The sequence below is a fragment of the Musa acuminata genome, chromosome BXJ2-6 (assembly GCF_036884655.1).
Source record: "Musa acuminata AAA Group cultivar baxijiao chromosome BXJ2-6, Cavendish_Baxijiao_AAA, whole genome shotgun sequence".
Lineage (NCBI taxonomy): Eukaryota > Viridiplantae > Streptophyta > Magnoliopsida > Zingiberales > Musaceae > Musa > Musa acuminata.
In genome coordinates, this window is record NC_088343.1 from 43,314,926 (window position 1) to 43,335,163 (window position 20,238).

The 20,238-nt window shown below is 34.7% G+C and overlaps 1 protein-coding gene across 1 annotated transcript; it reads left to right on the plus strand.

Annotated features, from left to right (window-relative positions):
- Positions 1-15,603: 15,603 nt before the first annotated feature.
- Positions 15,604-18,297, plus strand: LOC135615795 (G-type lectin S-receptor-like serine/threonine-protein kinase LECRK2). Its single transcript, XM_065114767.1, has one exon. It carries the CDS (start codon positions 15,737-15,739, stop codon positions 18,116-18,118), a length of 2,382 nt encoding a protein of 793 aa, XP_064970839.1. The 5' UTR covers positions 15,604-15,736; the 3' UTR covers positions 18,119-18,297.
- The last annotated feature ends 1,941 nt before the right edge of the window (positions 18,298-20,238 follow it).

The following is a 20,238-nucleotide window of genomic DNA, read 5'->3' on the forward strand; positions in this document are numbered from 1 at the left end:
TACGTGTTATCTTCAACATTTCTTTATTTTAACATTTTATGTACTTTAAAGGATTAATATCATGCTGTTAAAAATCATTTTGAGGAAAAAATATTGCATTGAGATAGTTGGTCTGGTAAAAGAAAGTCTAAAGGCTCCATTTTGTATTTACTTGAAATCTGTGATTAAATTCTTGATGACTACAATTCTTTGTTGGGAAAGCAAAATCTTGTAGGATTTGTGATTTCTTATTTGAATAACTTTTCCATGGGATAAAGTTATCTGCTGACTTTTGTCATGGATTTGTTAATATGAAGCATATTCAGGTTTGGGTATATCATTATTGCTAGATGCAACGAGACATACTTTATCAAGTTATTGGGCTAGTTGTATTCTCAAATAATTTGTTTCTTGTGGTTTGCTATTTTACTATCATTCATATTTGTATGTTGTCGATGGTTGGGATGATATGCCCATTATCAATGATGCTTTATACAACTTGCAGAGCTTGGATTTGTATTGCTGATAGTTTGACCACTTTCTTTTTATAGTTCAACTGGGTGATTGTATGATATTCGGTGTTGCAAGCTCTAGACAATATATTGTTCTCTGGTTTTTTCAAGTCTTATTTTCGATTGTTAATTTTGTTGAAATTGTCGATAGCTGCCCTGGAAAGTTGCTTTCACCTTTTTTCGCATCACAAGAATAATGCTAAGCTATTAGAGTCTGATATTTATCCTTTGCAAACTGATTATCTCCGGTTTGAAGCATTTTGGTTATTTTAAGTGTATTTTGGGGTGGGGAAAGAAATAATACTTTCAATAGAGAAATAATATGTTCAAGAGCATTACTTCTTTTCTTCCTCCCTTTCGTTTTTGCCTTTAAAAGTTTTGATTATTTTTTGTTTTTATTTTTAATTTTGCTGCATTAATTTCATCTTCACTCTTCAAAGTCTTGCTTTTGGATTATAAAGAGGCAATGATGATAAATAAGTGTCAAAGATGGATTTGAACAATCACCAAGTCGGATATTGATTCAGTTTATATCTCCATGGTGATGGCAAGTCACAGATACTTATGCATAAGTAAGAAGCCAAATACTCTGCCTTCTCTCTTCAATGCTCTGTTTTCCAATCCTGAGAGAATGATGGCGGGGCAGTTTGGATGGCCTGCATGGCAACCACTGCAGCTATGTCTATCTCTTATGATGGGATTTGTGCAAGAGGTTGGAAGATGTATAGTCTCTTCTTCTAGTGATTGACAGAAGATGAATCTGAGCCTTCTATCTATTGGTTTGCGTTGGTTCTTTTTAATACTTTTCCCATTTGAATGTTTAAAAATAATTTCTTGCCTTACCAAGGATCACTAAACTTGTTTTCTCTTTGTCTCTCTAATTTTAAAGATTAATTATTTTAAATGTATTCTTGGTATGCTTTCATTATATTTGTTTAAGTCATTAATTTTTCTGAGAATTTTTTTGATGGAGACAATAAAACTATATTTATTTGCAACATTAATGTTATTTTAATTTGATTACATTTTTAGTATTCATTTCACATTTTTAAATGTTTTCGTATTTGAAATGCTTTCATATTTTTAACAACCTTTTGTATTTACTTGAAATACAAATGCTCCATTTTGTATTTACTTGAAATCTGTGATTAAATTCTGGATGACTACAATTCTTTGATGGGAACTTGAGAAGAAGCAAAATCTTGTAGGATTTGTGATTTCTTATTTGAATGACTTTTCCATGGGATAAAGTTATTTGCTGACTTTTGTCATGGATTTATTAATATGAAACATATTCAGGTTTGGGTATATCATTATTGCCAGATGCAACGAGACATACTTTATCTAGTTGTTGGGTTAGTTGTATTCTGAAATAATTTGTTTCTTGTGGTTTTCTATTTTGCTATCATTCATATTTTTATGTTGTCGATGGTTGGGATGATATGCCCATTATCAATGATGCTTTATACAACTTGCAGAGCTTGGAATTGTGTTGCTGATAGTTTGACCACTTTCTTTTTATAGTTCAACTGGGTGATTGTATGATATTCGGTGATGCAAGCTCTAGACAATATATTGTTCTCTGGTTTTTTCAAGTCTTATTTTCGATTGTTAATTTTGTTGAAATTGTGGATAGCTGCCCTGGAAAGTTGCTTTCACCTTTTTTCGCATCACAAGCATAATGCTAAGTTATTAGAGTCTGATATTTATCCTTTGCAAACTGATTATCTCCAGTTTGAAGCATTTTGGGTATTTGAAGTGTATTTTGGGGTGGGGAAAGAAATAATACTTTCAAGAGAGAAATAATATGTTCAAGAGCATTACTTCTTTTCTTCCTCCCTTTCGTTTTCCGCCTTTAAAAGTTTTGATGATTTTTTGTTTTTATTTTTAATTTTGCTGCATTAATTTCATCTTCACTCTTCAAAGTCTTGCTTTTGGATTATAAAGAGGCTATGATGATAAATAAGTGTCAAAGATGGATTTGAGCAATCACCATGTTGGATATTGATTCAGATTATATCTCCATGGTGATGGCAAGTCACAGATACTTATGCATAAGTATGAAGCCCAAATACTCTGCCTTCTCTCTTCATTGCTCCGTTTTCCAATCCTGAGAGGATGATGGCGGGGCAGTTTGGATGGCCAGCATGGCAACCATTGCAGCTATGTCTACCTCTTACGATGGGATTTGAGCAAGAGGTTGGAAGATGTATGGTCTCTTCTTCTTGTGATTGACAAAAGATGAATCTGAGCCTTCTATCTATTGGTTTGCGATGGTTCTTTTTAATACGTTTTCCATTTGAATGTTTAAAAATAATTTCATACCTTACAAAGGATTACTAAACGTGTTTTCTCTTTGTCTCTCTTATTTTCAAGTTTAATTATTTTAAATGTATTCTTGGTATGTTTTCATTATATTTGTTTAAGTCATTAATTTTTCTGAGAATTTTTTGATGGAGACAATAAAACTATTTTTATTTGTAACATAAATGTTATGTTAATTTGATTACATTTTTAGTATTCATTTCACATTTTTAAATGTTTTCGTGTTTGGAATGCTTTCATATTTTTATCAAGCTTTATTTATTTTGAGATTTGGATCACTTGAAGCTTCTGATGAAATGTTTACATGTTATCTTTAATATTTCTTTATTTTAACATTTTAAGTACTTTAAAAGATTAATATACAGTTGTTAAAAATCATTTTGAGGAAAAAATATTGCAATGAGATAGTTGGTCTGGTAAAAGAAAGTCTAAAGGCTCCATTTTGTATTTACTTGAAATCTGTGATTAAATTCTGGATGACTACAATTCTTTGGTGGGAACTTGAGAGGAAGCAAAATCTTGTAGGATTTGTGATTTCTTATTTGAATGACTTTTCCATGGGATAAAGTTATCTGCTGACTTTTGTCATGCATTTATTAATATGAAGCATTTTCAGGTTTGGGTATATCATTATTGCTAGATGCAACGAGACATACTTTATCTAGTTGTTGGGCTAGTTGTATTCTCAAATAATTCTTATGGTTTGCTATTTTGCTATCATTCATATTTGTATGTTGTTGATGATTGGAATGATATGCCTATTATCAATGATGCTTTATACAACTTGCAGAGCTTGGAATTGTTTTTATGATAGTTTGACCAATTTCTTTTTATAGTTCAACCGGGTGATTGTATGATATTCGGTGATGCAAGCTCTAAACAATATATTGTTCTCTGGTTTTTTTAAGTCTTATTTTCGATTGTTAATTTTGCTGAAATTGTGGATAGCTGCCCTGTAAAGTTGCTTTCACCTTTTTTCGCATCACAAGCATAATGCTAAGCTATTAGAGTCTGATATTAATCCTTTGCTAACTGATTATCTCCGGTCTGAAGCATTATGGGGATTTAAAGTATATTTTGGGGTGAGGAAAGAAATAATACTTTCAAAAGGGAAATAATATGTTCAAGAGCATTACTTCTTTTCTTCCTCCCTTTCATTTTCCACCTTTAAAAGTTTTGATGATTTTTTATTTTTATTTTTATTTTTGCTGTATTAATTTCATCTTCACTCTTCAAAGTCTTGCTTTTGGATTATAAAGAGGCTATGATGATAAATAAGTGTCAAAGATGGATTTGAGCAATCACCAAGTTGTATATTGATTCAGATTATATCTCCATGGTGATTGCAAGTCACAGATACTTATGCATAAGTATGAAGCCCAAATACTCTCTTGAATGCTCTATTTTCCAATCCTGAGAGGATGATGGCGGGGCAGTTTGGATGGCCAATATGGCAACCACTGCAGCTATGTCTACCTCTTACGATGGGATTTGAGCAAGAGGTTGGAAGATGTATGGTCTCTTCTTCTTGTGATTGACAAACGATGAATCTGAGCCTTCTATCTATTGGTTTGCGATAGTTCTTTTTAATACTTTTTCATTTGAATGTTTAAAAATAATTTCATGCCTTACCAAGGATTACTAAACTTGTTTTCTCTTTGTCTCTCTAATTTTCAAGATTAATTAATTTAAATGTATTTTTGGTATGCTTTCATTATATTTGTTTATGTCATATTAATTTTTTTGATAATTGTTTTGATTGAGATATTATTACAATATTTTTTGTAACCTAAAGTTTCTGTTAATTTGATTATTTTTTTATTATTCATTTCATATTTTTAATTGTTTACGTGTTTGGTATGCTTTCAATAGTTTTTACAAGCTATATTTATTTTGAAATTTGGATCACTTTAAGCGTCTGATGTGATGTTCACACGTTTTCTTCAACTTTGTTTTATTTTAAGTACTTTAAAGGAATCTTATCGTACTGTTAAAAATAATTTTGTGGAAAAAATATGGCAATGAGATAGTTGGTCTGGTAAATGAATGTCTAAATGCTCCATTTTGTAACGAATTGAAATCTTTGATTAAATTTGGGCTGAAATCAATTCTTTGGGGGCAACTTTATATGAAGCTAAATCTGGTAGGAGTTGTGATTTCTTATTTTAATGACTTTTCCACGGGATAAACTTTATCCCGTTTGTATATGAAGCATTTTCTTGTTTTGCTATATCATGGATTTATGTATATGAAGCATTTTCTTTTTTGGGTATATTATTATTATTTGAAGCAATTTACATATAGTTGTTGGTCCGGCTGTTTTCTCAAGTAATTTGTTTCTTGTTGTTTGCTATTGTGCTGTCTGTGATATTTTGCTACCAGGCGATATCAATTTTTTCTACCCGATGGTATCAATGTTTTGACCTTTTATAATCAAAATTGGATCGTTATTGACTTGTATTAAATGATAATTATCGATTTTGATCGTTACCGACTTTTACCAAGCGATAACGATTGATTTCGATCATTATTAACCTAAATGATTTTTAAACCTTTTCCTCCCTATCCTTTCAATTCATTTTACTCTAATAATTTGTTCAACTCTCTTATACTTCTTTTCACTCTCTTATTTTTATATTTTTATTCTCTTAAACTTAACAAAACAATAATTTGTGGATTGGATCAAGTCTAAAAGACTAATTTGGGAGGATTAAGAGAAATTTTTTTTTTAATCTTGAGATATGTATTCCCTTTCTAGATTTTTATTGATTTATGATATGATTTTACCTATTTTATATTTTATATTACTTAATGTGTAATATATTGTTTGATATGCTTTTTATAGTATAATAGTGTTAATTAGGGTATAATTAAGGATTTTAATGTTGTGATTGGTAATGTTGATACTGATTTATTCAAAATTAGATACTTAATTTGTCAAATATTTATATTTTATGCATATTAAGGATTGGATCATAGATTTGTGATGGTATAATAGGTTTAATTAGGTTTGAATTAAGTTTACTAATATTATGATTAGTGGATTTAATAATGATTTAATTAAAATTTGATCGATATTAGATCAATTCAATGTCTTTAATATTTATTAGGGTGATTGACATGTTTATAATGTTGAAAGAGAAATAATTAATTGGTAATTAACTATATTAATAGTATGATTACGGTATCCAATTGATTTCATTGTAATTTGATAAATATTAGATCAAAATTATATATTTAATGTTCTTTTTATATGTTTAATATATTTATGTAGTAAAATAAAGTTAATTAGGTTTTAATTGAGTTTTTTTAATATTGTAATGAGTAGTTTTAATGATGATTTAATCAAAATTTTATCGGTTAATTAAATATCTTTAATACTTATTAGGGTATTTGATATGTTTATAATAGTGAAAAACAACTAATTATGATTTAATTAATTATATTAGTATTATGATTAGTAATTTTAATGATGATTTAACATTCTCTTTTTAATTCTATGTATTTAATGCATCTTACTTTGGTTTACTATGACATTACGTATTATTTGATTTAAATTTGACGATTACCCATAATTTAAAATAACAAGTTACAATTATACATTATACATAATGTTAACCCTGACAAGATATATTAAATACGTAGAATTAACTTAATAGCATTAAATCATCACTAAAACTACTAATCATAGTACTAACATAATTAATTAAACCCTAATTAGTTTTCTTTCACCGTTATAAATATATCAAACACTAGTATTAAAGATATTTAATTATCCCAATATCGATCAAATTTTAATTAAATCATCATTAAAATTATTAATTATATTATTAAAAAAATTAATTAAAATCTAATTAACTTTATTTTACCACTATAAATATGTTAAACACATAAAAGAAGAATTAAATATATAATTTAGATCTAGTGTAGGTTAAATTAAGATGAAATCATCATTAGATACAATAATCACACTATTAATATAGTTAATTATCTATTAATTATTTATCTTTCAATATTATAAACATGTCAAACAATCTAATAGACATTAAGATATATAATTGACCCAATAAAAGTCAATTTTTGGATATCACCATAATTAGATAAACTAATTATAGTATTAATATGGTTAATTAATTTATAATTAATCATTTTTCATCATTATAAACATGTCTAACACCCTAATATATATTAAGGATATTAAATCGATCCAATATCGATCAAATTTTAATTAAATCATCATTAAATCCACTAATTATAGCTTTAAAAAACTTAATTAAACCTAATTAACTTTATTTTATCATCACAAATATGTTAAACACATAAAAAAAATATTAAATATATAATTTTGATCCAATATAGGTTAAATTATAATGTAATCATCATTAGATATACTAATCACACTATTACTATAGTTAATTACTCACTAATTATTTCTCTTTTAACATTATAAATATATTCAGCATCCTAATAGGTATTAAAGACATTAAATTGACCTAATATCGATTAAATTTTGATTAAATTATCATTAAAATTAATAATATAGCATTAAAAACTTAATTAAAATTAAATTAAATATATTATACCATCACAAGAATATGATCCAATCCTTAATATACATAAAATATAAACATTTGATGTATTAAGTGTCTAATTTTAAATAAATTAATATTAAACATATTAATCACAATATTAAAGACCTTAATTACTTCATAATTAACATTATTCTACCATCAGAAACATATGAAATAACATTTTAGACATTAAGTCATACATTACATAAAATAGGCTTAATCATATCATAAATCAATAAAAATTTAAAAAGAGAATATATACCTCTTTATTAAAAAGTTTTTTTATCTTATTCCTTCAAAATTAGTCTCATAATTTGATGTAATCCATAAATTGTTGCGTTGTTAATTTTACGTCTAAACACAGTTTGCGCAGATTACGTCTAAACACAGTTTTACGTCTAGACGCAGTTTGCGTCCAAACGTAGTTTTACGAAAAGATCTGAACTTAGAAACTCGTTCGTAAAAGCGCAGAAGACAGTTTGCAGTTATAAATAGAATCAAAACGTAAACGTAAACAGCAATGTAAAGATCGTACGAAGACACCGATTACGTCTGAATGCAGATTCGGAAAGATCAGAACTTAGAAACTTGTTCGTAAAAGCGCAGAGAGCAATAGCTATGAAGGAGGTTTGCAGTAATGATAAAGTGCTCAAAATAAACGCAAACCAGAGATTTAGAGTGGTTCGGTCAGTCTTGACCTACTCCACTTTTGGCTTCCTCCACCGACGAGGTCACCGACGTCAACTAGAGGCCTTCCTTCAATATGCGAAGGCCAACTGCCCTTTTACAGTTTCACTCCTTTTGACAGGCTCAGGAGACAACCTTTACAGAACCTTTCTCTCCTCTCTTTACAACTCAAAACTTGAAGAACAGAAAGTGGAGAACTTTAGGACTTTACACAAATTTGAGCTCTTAGAATCACATAAAAGATCAAGAATTCTGTGTAGGTCTGTATCTTTTCAGTGCTGAATGGGTGGGGTATTTATAGGCCCCAACCCAATTCAAATTTGGAGCTCAAAACGATCAAATCCCGGAATTCCGGGATCAGGCGGTTGCACCTCCTGACTAGAGAGGTTGCACCGCCTGGCAGAGCTCGGAGACTGAGCCCAGGCGGTTGCACCTCTCTGTCAGGGGCAGTTGCACCACCTGAGTCTGGCTCGGAGACTGAGCCCCAGGCGGTGCCACCTCTTGACTGAGGCGGTTGCACCTCTCTGCCAGAGCTCGAAGACCGAGCTCAGGCGGTGCCACCTCTCGGTCAGGGAGGTTGCACCGCCCAGTCTAGCTCGAAGACTGAGCTCAGGCGGTGCCACCTCCTGGCTGGGGCGGTTGCACCGCCCAGTCTCGCTGGGAGACTTAGCCCAGGCGGTGCTACCTCCTGGTGCAATCAGGGTCCGAATGGTTAGCTCCATTCGGCCCAATTTCAGTCTTTCAGGGGCCCAATTGCCCCAAGATTAAGCTAATGGGATCACCTCCCATTTTCCAACTTAATCAACGTGCTAACTATGATTGAATCTAAGACAATTTCTGCAGCTTTGCTTCGGTGCGTCAATCGCTTCTTCCGGCGAGTTTCCGGCGAACTTCCGTCGATCATCCGATGAACCCTCGGTGATGCTCCTGCGGACTTCCGGCAAACTCCTGGACTTTGCGACGATCCACTTGGCGAGTTCCGATGAGCTTCGCTTGGCAAGCTTCTGGAGTTCTCGGATTTGTTCTCGCAGAACCTCCGACGACCGTCCGAACTTTCGTCGAACTCCCAACGTGATCATGAACTTGACTCCGACGCAACTCCTGCTGCTTGTCTGACTTTCATCGTAGTTAATCCTGCACACTTATCTCAACACATAGATTAGACAACAAATGACAATTGACTTCATCATCAAAATCCGAGATTCAACACTTCATAATTAACATTATTCTACCATCAGAAACATATGAAATAACATTTTAGACATTAAGTCATACATTACATAAAATAGGCTTAATCATCTCATAAATCAATAAAATTTTAAAAAGAGAATACATACCTCTTTATTAAAAAGTTTTTTTATCTTATTCCTTCAAAATTAGTCTCATAATTTGATGTAATCCATAAATTGTTGCGTTGTTAATTTTAAAAGAGTGAAAATATGAGAATAAAAGAGAGAAACGTGAGTGAAAAAGAGTTTAAGAGATTGTGAGAGTGAAGAAATGAATTGAAAGAATGGGGAGAAAAGGATTTAAAAACTCTTTAGATTGTCTCCATCGGTCAAATTGATCGTTTGAAATAGGGTGATCTTAGTCCTTGATCGGCAATGGTTGAAATTCGACTATTACTGAATGGTAAAGGTCGATAACGGTCAATTTTTGATCATTATCGTTTGGTACAAGTCGGTAACGGTTAGATTTCAACCGTTATCACCCGATACAACCCTGTATTGCTCGATACCGAGTCAAAACATTAGTACTACCTGGTAGCGAGTGATACACATGTTGAGAAGCTCTCAAATCGATATGTACCACCCATAATGGACGGTATGTATGGACGATATATATTGATAACACAATCCATAGTGTGAAGCGAAGCGATGAGACATTTGAGATAAAGTACATATAGTTTTTGGGCTAGCTACTGTCCCAAATAATTTGTTTCTTCTGGATTACTTTTGTGCTGTCAGTCATATTTGTTTGTTATCGAAGGATTGGATGATATGTCAATTATCATTTTGTAATTAGTTGAAATCTGTGATTAAATTTTGGATGAAAACAATTCTTTGTTGGGAACTTAATAGGAAGCAAAATCTAGCAGGATTTGTGATTTCTAATTTGAATGACTTTTTCATGGGAAAAACTTATCTGCTGAATTTGTCATGGACTTATGAATATGAAGCACTTTCATGTTTGCATATATCATTATTGGTTGAAGCAATGAGACATCTGAGATAGAGTACATATAGTTATTGGGCCAGTTGTTTTCTCAAATAATTTGTTTCTTGTGGTTTGCTATTGTGCTATCACTCATATTTGTTTGTTATCGAAGGCTTGGATGATATGCCCATTATCAACGATGCTTTGTATAATTTGCACAAATGTTTGTTCAATAAGTCAGAGCTTGGAATTGTGTTACTGATAGTTTTGCCACTTGGATGATTGTATGATGTTTGGCGGGTGTTGCTCCCTTTTGCATTTAGTACCCTTTGTGAGCAATGTCACTTTAAAAGTGAGTTCCGCTAAGACTTCGTGCAAATATTGTATGAAGTCTTTGATATCGTTTGACAGGCGAACAACTAGGGCCTTCACCTTGTCAATCCGGGATTCAACTTCTTCTTGCGAGCTCTCTATCCCAAGAAGCCTTCTTTGGCTAAGGTAGAGTTCCTCCAAGCTCGCTTCAAGAACATCCAAGCGGATTTCTGCTGCTAGTTGTTAGCCAAAGAAGCCCTCTTTGGCTAAGGTAGAGTTTCGGCGTAGTGGCCTAGTACGTCTGTAGTCAATGAGTCAAGTGAATTATTATAGAGATAATAATTCATTGAGTTAGAAAGAGTTCTGACAGGTATGACTCACGGCCAGCTCGATATTGGGCCTAGAGGGTCACACACATATGGTAGGCATTGCGATGAGTAGAGGTTCGAATATGAGATATCCGACGGAGTCCTTGTCTTCTTGGATATCCAATAAGCCTCTGAATTATTGGATCCCATGGACGAGATCCAATAAGAGCCCATGAGAGATTATTGGATAGAGATTAACTAATCTAAAAGGCTTGGGTTATTGGATGCAGATCCAATACCCACTAGGGGAGGATCCATTAGGGTTTGATAGGGGACCTCTATAAATAGAAGGGATTCAGAGCCTCATAAGCTAGAGCCTTTGCTTGCCTCTCCTATTTTCCTTCCCCTCTCCACCTCAGAGCAGGCTTTGAGTTTTAAGGAGTGTCGTCGCAGCCCTGCTGTGTGGATCACCGCTAGAGAGGAGGACGCTTGACCTCCTTCACCCTCTCCTTGCTTGCCTCTCCTATTCTCCTTCCCCTCTCCACCTCAGAGCAGGATTTGAGTTTTGAGGAGCGTCGTCGTAGCTCTACTGTGTGGATCACCGCTAGAGAGGAGGACGCTTGACCTCCTTCACTTTCTCTTAAAGATCTATAAGGAAACATGGATATACGATCTCCTTAGATAACACAATCTACTCTATACGCAGTTTTTCAATTTCGCGGATTTTGCGCACCAATCTTCGCACGACGACGAACATCTCTTTGGGAATCGGGGATTTTGTTTTCTTGTTCTTCCGCTGCGCATCTGATGTCGCCCCCAAGATTTTCCAATAGCCTTAACCTTCTAGAAGCGCTCAGCATTACTTCGAGGTGCTCCTTATACGCGCTTGGTCCTATATAAGTGATCAGTGTTGGGGGATGTCCCAACCCGACCCCTTCGACGCTTAAGTTAGTAGAGTTAGTATAGGTGGTTTATTAGGGTTAAGAAGAATTGAGATAGTGCTCGCCTATCCTTGTTTGGCTTGGAGGCTTGGGTTTTATACTTAAGCGGTCGATAGTGTGAAGCTAGCAATGGGTTAGGGTGTCCTTTACCTTGCTAGGGGATCATTGATGGCGGTAGTTGACAAGCACATCCCTTGAAGGACGACATCAAGGTCAGACATCTATGATGATATACTTTGTCATAGCTCTTGGCCTGTTCAGGATAAGTAGGAGATGGCCCCCTGCGTTGTTTGTCCGGAAGGTAGGGCCGGGAAAGTTCTGTCGTGCTATTTGGCTTCAATGTGTGCATGTTGGCCTTTTCTTGGCTGATTCGTCATTGGAGGGTGGCTAACCGCTCATCTTTTCTCGAGCCTCTCATATCGTCATAGGCTCATTTATGTCAACAACTAGTGAACATGTCTTTCTGACAGTTGCATTAAGGAAGGACAGGTGGGGTGCATCGTTTGTTAGGGTAGGAGCACGCCTGAAACAAGCATGAGATAGGGCTCAGTATCAAGCGCTCCGAGAGGAGAACTAGGCCACACCGTCCAGGATTAATGCTCCCTATGATTAAGCGTGCAAGTCCTTTTGAAATCATGACCGGGGATGATGGGTCATTGGCAATCGACAACGTGATTGAGGGGGAAAATTGAGAGGACGAGCTTGGCTGCCATGTATCGATGGTCGACTCATGCGACTTCCTCGCGGATTGTGCTTCGATTAATGACCACGTGAGGGGGTGGCGTGACCTCTTGCATGCTTGTCGATTCCAAGTGGCGGTCCATCACTAGGCGAGTTAGTGGTGCAATACATGTTCTATTACTTTCCCTATCATATTTTAATTTTCATTACTATCATCGATCAGAGTACAACGAAAAATAGGTAATATTAAGATTTAAAGTATATTATTTACTATACAAAATGATAGAGTTTTTCTTATACAAAGTGGTTTTAACATTTGTGCATACTTATACCATTTAACCAAAGAAATATATGAATATAATAGGTTCAAAATTTATATACATAAAATGTCCACATGGTATCCATATTTGAGCTTGTATGTGCTCACTTTCCTACCCAATCAAGTGGAATATTAGTATCCTTACTTATAAAATAGGATCTATAATTAGTAATCACTTAATAAGTATAAGTCATTATTCAATTGAGAATCAATTATATCATGTATATAATATTTCAAAATTATAAGCATAATATGTTTAATGATAAATCTCTCGTCCTATGACTTATTTAGTAAGCATAACCATATAAATAAAGAGATAAATTCTGTCAAAATAATTTATGTATATGTATATGTATATGTATATGTATATGTATATATGTATATATGTATATGTGTATATGTGTATATGTATATATGTATATGTATATATGTATATGTATATATATATATATATATATATATATATATATGTATATATGTATATATATATATGTATATATATATATATGTATATACATATACATATATATACATATATATAAATATATACGTATATACATATATATATATACACATATATATAATTTATATTTCTATTGACATTCTAGTTGTAATTTAATATATGCGAGACTTAGATGCCATAATTTTCTCATCCTAATAAAAATTTTATCCTCGAAATTTCTGTCACATCTCTTCTTCTCTTTCCTAAATTGCTTTGTTTGTTGTCTAATTTTTCCGTAACACTTTAGCTAGAGGGGTCTTCTCATTGCAAAATTCTTTTTCTTTCTTTGAAGAATTTGTTCAAATCATTCCTTATATGTCAAATTTTCATCCAATTTTAAGAATGATTGAAATGTAATTTCTCGATATTGTTACATAGAATATATTATACACTCTTGCTAATATAGGAGGTAAGGCTAGTCTATCTTGTAAGGCTAGTCTATAGGCCACATCGTTAGGAAGTTCTTTCTCATTTCTATTAAAAACTTAAGTTTTTATATTGGGTCAAACCTAATCCATGTAACCCGATTTTTTTAATCATTAGCAACTTGGGACTATCCTATCAAGATACCTATCTTCACGAGAAGGAGATGAAAGAGTTTTAATTGATTTGTTTCAAAAATAACTCAATTTCAAATGGTTCACAAGCTATTGATTCAATTGTGTTTGATTTTTTTTTTGGCACTAAAAAAAGGGCCCCTAGGTAAAAATAAATAGGGGAGGTTCTATCCGGTAAAAATTCAATTGTGAAGGCTTTTTTTTATAAAATGCCCTTATTTTAATTCACTAAATGATAAGTTCATTAATAAATTGAATTTGGGTAATGATTTGATGATAGAGGCCATGAGTATTGATTAAGTGAAGATTGAAACATTTGATAGGTAGATGAATTCTTTGAAAGATATAGCTTAAATTCTAAATATATAAAAATAATAATTTTTTTAGTCTTTTAGATTCTCAATATTATGGCTACAAAGGTCGAAGCAAAGAACTAAAAGGTATTTGGGATTCCATGAACTTGACAAAAGAAAGATTACATCAAGATTTGTATCATCTAAAAAGAATTATAATAAAGACTTTAAAGGTATGAAAACAAATTGCATATATAGGGATAACTTTATTTGCGGTACAGATAAAAATGATTATATTTATGATTTTAAGGATGCAGGCGCTTATAAGGAAAAAATTTCTAATGATGATAAAATGAAAATATGAAGGTTTCTCCATAATCTAGTGAAGTCTTTGATTCAGATTTGGTTACATAAAATACATTGATTGTTTATTAGATTAGGTATTGATCCATGAACTAAATCTTTTATGTAGCTATGGTGAATTGTTCAGCTAATAACTTATAGGTTTCTTCATAGGGCATAAAATGACATAACACTCACCAAGTTAGATATTATTAAGAATGATAAATATTTTGAGAGTCTTAATTAGATTTACACTAATTGAAAGTTTTCTGATTATATTCAAATTTCTTGAAAGATTAGAATAAAAATTAAGATTAGATATTCAAATAAAAAGAGGGGCTCTTATTGATTTAGGATTTATTCTTAGGAATATACAATAAACATTTTAGACACTCGATATTAACCGGTGGATTCAGAGATGATCGAGAGAAAAATCATTTTGATTTTACGTGAGGGATTGTATAAGTAGTTTAGGTTTGGGTTTGAGTTAACCTTGATCTCAAGAGATGAACGTCCACCGCCAACAAATAGAGAAGTCCAGAAAATGGGAAGAGGAGAAGGTGTAGTGTTCTTTGCAATGGGTTTTAAGGACGGAGGTGCAGAAGGGGCCACACCATGACTTTCCGTCAGAGTAGTCATAGAAGGATTAACAGAAGAATACATGTAGGATAGAGCACAAAGGCCGAGAACAAAGTCACCTTTCTTTGCAATAATTAAGAGGTATTGAACCTACGAGGACTTGAAAGTACGTATTGCTTCGTTTAGGACACATCAATTAATAAAGAAATTTTGCATTGTCAAATATCTGAATCTGTCAACAATTCACAGCAACCCTCTATATGTTGTACGTCATGTGGTTAAAATAGACATCATGACAATATATTAATGCAGATATAGGAAGAACTTTGAACGAGCAACCGAGAGTTTGCGGGAAGAATATTTTGGTTTACACGCAAATGTAATAGAGTGTCACATCTCTCCCAGCACCGAACCCGTGAATGAAAAGCCGCCAAGTAGTCTTATATTCAACATCATCGTGTCCGACTGTAAGCCTTATGGTCGTAGATAGATAATAATTAAGGAAAGAAGACCAGGAGATACGACAAAATGGACGACCCGGAAAGAAGACCCAAAGTCTTCCCTTCAGTATGCATTCAGTAGTGTCCTAAGAAGACATGGATCAAATGATTTGAAAGAGTATATGATTTCAGTGACCCTCTTCATTCCTCCACGACTTACCTTCCTCACAAATGGCTTCAGCGATGTTCTACGTGCTGTTGCTTTTCCCCTTTGGGCTACAACTTGCACAAGGAGCAGATGAATCAAGGGTAGCCAACATAACCTTGGGATCTTCCATACGCCCAGCCACCAACCCCACCGCATGGTTCTCCCCCTCGGGGCGCTTTGCCTTCGGATTCTACTCCGAGGATGGAGGCTTCTACGTTGGAGTATGGCTGCAGACATCACCGGGAAACAACACGGTTATATGGACAGCAAACCGAGATGACGCACCAGTTTCTGAAGACGCCATGTTAAAGCTAACCGAGCAAGGACTTCTGCTCACGCAGAACAACAAAGAAGACATACTTATCACCAATCTTCAAGTAGGTGCATCTACTGCCTCCATGCTCGACTCTGGTAACTTCATCATCTACGATGCCAAATTTGAATCCCAGTGGGAGAGTTTCAGCCTCCCGACTGATACAATCATATCAGGTCAGACCTTACAAGCTGGCAATCAGCTTATTTCCAGCATCTCAGAAACCAGCCACTCAAGTGGAAGGTTTTGCCTAAAGATGCAGGATGATGGTAACCTCGTCTCGTATCCGGTAAACACAACCGACACTGCAGAGAATGCTTATTGGGCATCCTCGAGTGATGGACTGACAATTATAAGTCTAAACCTTGATAACAATGGCGGCTTATACCTCCTGTTCCAAAACGAGAGTCGGATTTGCAATTTAACAAACGACAACCATGTCTGTGATTATTCAAGCACAAACACATCAGATCTTGGAAAAACAAGCAACAACATCAGCATGTCTGATCGAATTTATCGTGCTACGCTGAATGTTGATGGTATATTACAAGTGTATGCTCATGATCTAGAATCAAACACATCAAAAGTACTATTTCAAATTCCAGAAACAAAAGATAAGTGCACGATTAAGGGAACCTGCGGCTTTAACAGCTACTGCACCTCCATGGGTGAAAAACTGGTATGTATGTGTTTCCCTGGTTTTGATTTTATTGATGCTAACAGAACATGGATTGGATGCCAACAGAATTTGACCGGTGGAGGTTGTGACTTGAAAAGGGATAATATGGTGCTCAACATGTCAAAACTAAATAACATAGCGTCAGTAGATGATGCCTATACTATTACATTACCTCTAGCCACCGTGGAAGCTTGCAGTGATGCATGTTTGACAGACTGCAATTGTGAAGCCGCACTGTTCGACGATGACAGCTGCTCGAAACAGAAGTTCCCTCTGAGATATGCACGGAGAGATACATCAGACTCATCTGTGATGTTAATCAAAGTGGTGGGAACCAAAGGCCCTACAGGAAGAACTCTTGTAAAGAAGGAGTTATCTATTAAGATTTTGTGTGCCATTGTGGCTGCTGTTACTGGGTTAGTGACAGCATTTGTAGCCTTGGGCTTCTTTCTGTATAGGCATCAAACTCGCAGATATAAAAGAATATCGAGGAAAAGAGAGCTTGAATTGGTTGATGAAATTGCTTTAAGGCGTTTCACCTTTAAAGACCTTAGGGATGCAACAGATGATTTCAATCAAGTGTTAGGTAAAGGAGCCTTTGGAACTGTTTTTAAAGGAGTATTGTCAACCAATGATAGAACTGTCGCAATAAAGAGGCTTGAGAAAGTGATTGATGAGGGAGAACAAGAAGTTCAAACAGAGATGAGGGTAATTGGCAGCACACGCCATAGAAACTTAGTACGATTGCTTGGGTTCTGCAACGAAGGTCCTCACAGGCTACTGGTCTATGAATTCATGAGCAATGGCTCACTCGCTGACCTCATCTTCCAAGTAGATAGACACCCTTCTTGGAGTGAGCGAACAAGGATCACGCTGGACATAGCTAGAGGGATCCATTACCTACATGACGAGTGTGAAGCCAGCATCATACACTGTGATATAAAGCCTCAAAACATATTGATGGACGACAACTGGACAGCGAAGATCTCGGACTTTGGGTTGGCGAAGCTATTAATGCCAAGCCAGACCAGAACATTTACTGGCATCAGAGGGACAAGGGGTTACCTTGCACCAGAATGGCACAAGAATGCACCGATAACAGTCAAGGCAGATGTGTATAGCTTTGGCATCATGCTGTTGGAGATTGTATGCTGCAGGAAAAATATGGAACTGGAGGCTGAAGTTGATGAGATTCTGCTGTTAGACTGGGTTTACGGTTGCTTTGTTACTGGAGCACTGGAAAATCTTGTACCTGATGAAGCAGACATGACAGAATTGAACAGGTTGGTGAAGGTGGGATTGTGGTGCATACAATCTGAACCAGCTTCACGGCCAAATATGAAGAATGTTGTGATGATGCTGGAAGGCAGCATTGATATCTCTATTCCTCCACCACCAACTTCGAGTTTCTAATTTGTAGTGTCATGCAGACCCCTTGTCAGTGACTAGGATGGGGAAAATGAGTATGTTCCCTTTTCTATGCTTTACAAATATGGATTTCTGTGATAACATATGCACCTTATGTAATAAATGTCGTGTTGGACCCTAAAACATCTTTCTTTCCTGTAGATGATGAACTTTAGCACTTTTCATATCCATCTATCAAATGAGAGAATCTATATATAATAGAAGAGCATCTGAGTGTTGTTTACCATGATGAGTTTTCAATGCTAGTGCATTAAAATAAGATTTGATAAAATAGCTCAAAAATCTATCAATCGATAATGAATTCATGTAGTGTTTATTCTATCAACTAACTAATAACTTCCTTGCACTTTGCCCTAATAGCATGGCTCTTCATTTATGAAAAATAATTGGCATTAATCTGGCAAGTCCCACAAAACAAAAAACATCACCGGCATGCGATATGTAAGGTATCATGGAGGGCATGATGAATGATGCCACATTGCAAATTGATCTAAAACAAAGAGAACATTTTTATGTAACAAAATATCCTATTGAAGTATGAGGTCTGCATTCGGCCAGGTGTGTCACCTGATTTTGGTCCTCACTTAGTCCAGGACTCGAGTCTCAGTCGCCTTTGTGCTAAGAACAAGAAGTGAAAGAAGCCATGAGAACAGATGTGAGTGGCTGTCTGCAGCATTGGGTAGCGCTTATCCAAAGACTCATTCAAGATGATGACAGATTGGTTGTGCCTTTAAGCTGCAGAGAGTACTGATTCATGATTGCACATGGATTAGCGGTGGTAATGGCAGCGGCTGGCAAAATAATAGAAGTAACTTATGGTTGTAGTAATTCTTAGAAAGCTTGTGTTGATTAAGAAATATTTCAGAACTTGTCCAATAAGAGTGGCTATCAGCCCAAGTAGGTCTTCTTCCTAAGCAAATGTAAACACCATTACAGTTCTTGCACCTCCCATCTCTAAATTAATAGAAAGAGAACCCCTAACTTCTTCTCTGAATCAACCGCTATACATTCATCACAGATAAATTCATTAAATCACTGCCAGAAACAAAGGGTGACGGATGATAAACACACAAAGATGAAACAAATTGAGATGATCAATTTTACATTTTGTGATTCTTATGTTTGTGTGATAAGATAGAGTAAATACTTGTTGGATGATTTACAAAGATTTAGAGTGACCCTAGCTCTCTGTATCGAAAAACAATGCAAGTTTTCTATTGACAATATCAAATTTTGCCATCTCCGCAGTGGTAATCGCAAGCAAGAGCTATAATAAATAGTAAGCAAAATAATTAACAAAAATCACCAAGAAATTCAAAAAACAGGGATTAATAAAAGGAATGCAAACATCGCAGCAACGTGCTTAAGGTTGAGACAAAAGGAATGCAAACATACCTGGCAAAAACATCGCGGTCGAGACAACATCGGTTCCGTGGGACTGGTCTGACTCCCGATCTACTACAGGTAGGAGGAGAGAGGAGGGCGGGATTTAATCAGCGTCTGTATGCGGCCAGATGAAACTTGAATTAGGCGATCAAGTGGGTTCGAGAATGGAACCTATGAACCCTAACAATACAAACGGTCTTCTTGGGCTGGGCCGCGTCCATTGGATTACGACGGTCCGACTTGGGATCCGTCATAACAATACAAACGATCACCCAAAACCGTTGAAAGGGTACATTCTAGCTTTCCTAAATTACATATAACAAACTATTTAAGTGAAATGCTAAGTTAAGAAATACAAAAAAAAATATTAGAGACGCAATGTGAATAGAACATATTCTCATTGCGATGGTTTGGATTTTATAACTATTATTTTTTAAGAGAAAACTATTTACTAACTGAATTCTAAAGTGCTTAAAGATTTAGAGAACCTTTCAAGTTCTTCATCCCTACATTTGACGATTCCTCCTCTCTGCACATCCAAAATGGTAAGGTTCTCATTCCTTCTTACATGACAAAAAAATATCCTTCACAACAACATGAAGGAGGTCTCATGTGTTGTTAACCATGAGATTTCGAAAGTTGTCATTGACATGATCAGATTAAATAAAAGCTCCAAAGTCAGATTAAATAATCTCAAACTAGTTGTGAGCTGATGTTTG

Bases quoted from the DNA above. Each gene is read 5' to 3' on its own strand.
- LOC135615795 (XM_065114767.1), top strand. From the start codon at position 15,737: ATGGCTTCAGCGATGTTCTACGTGCTGTTGCTTTTCCCCTTTGGGCTA.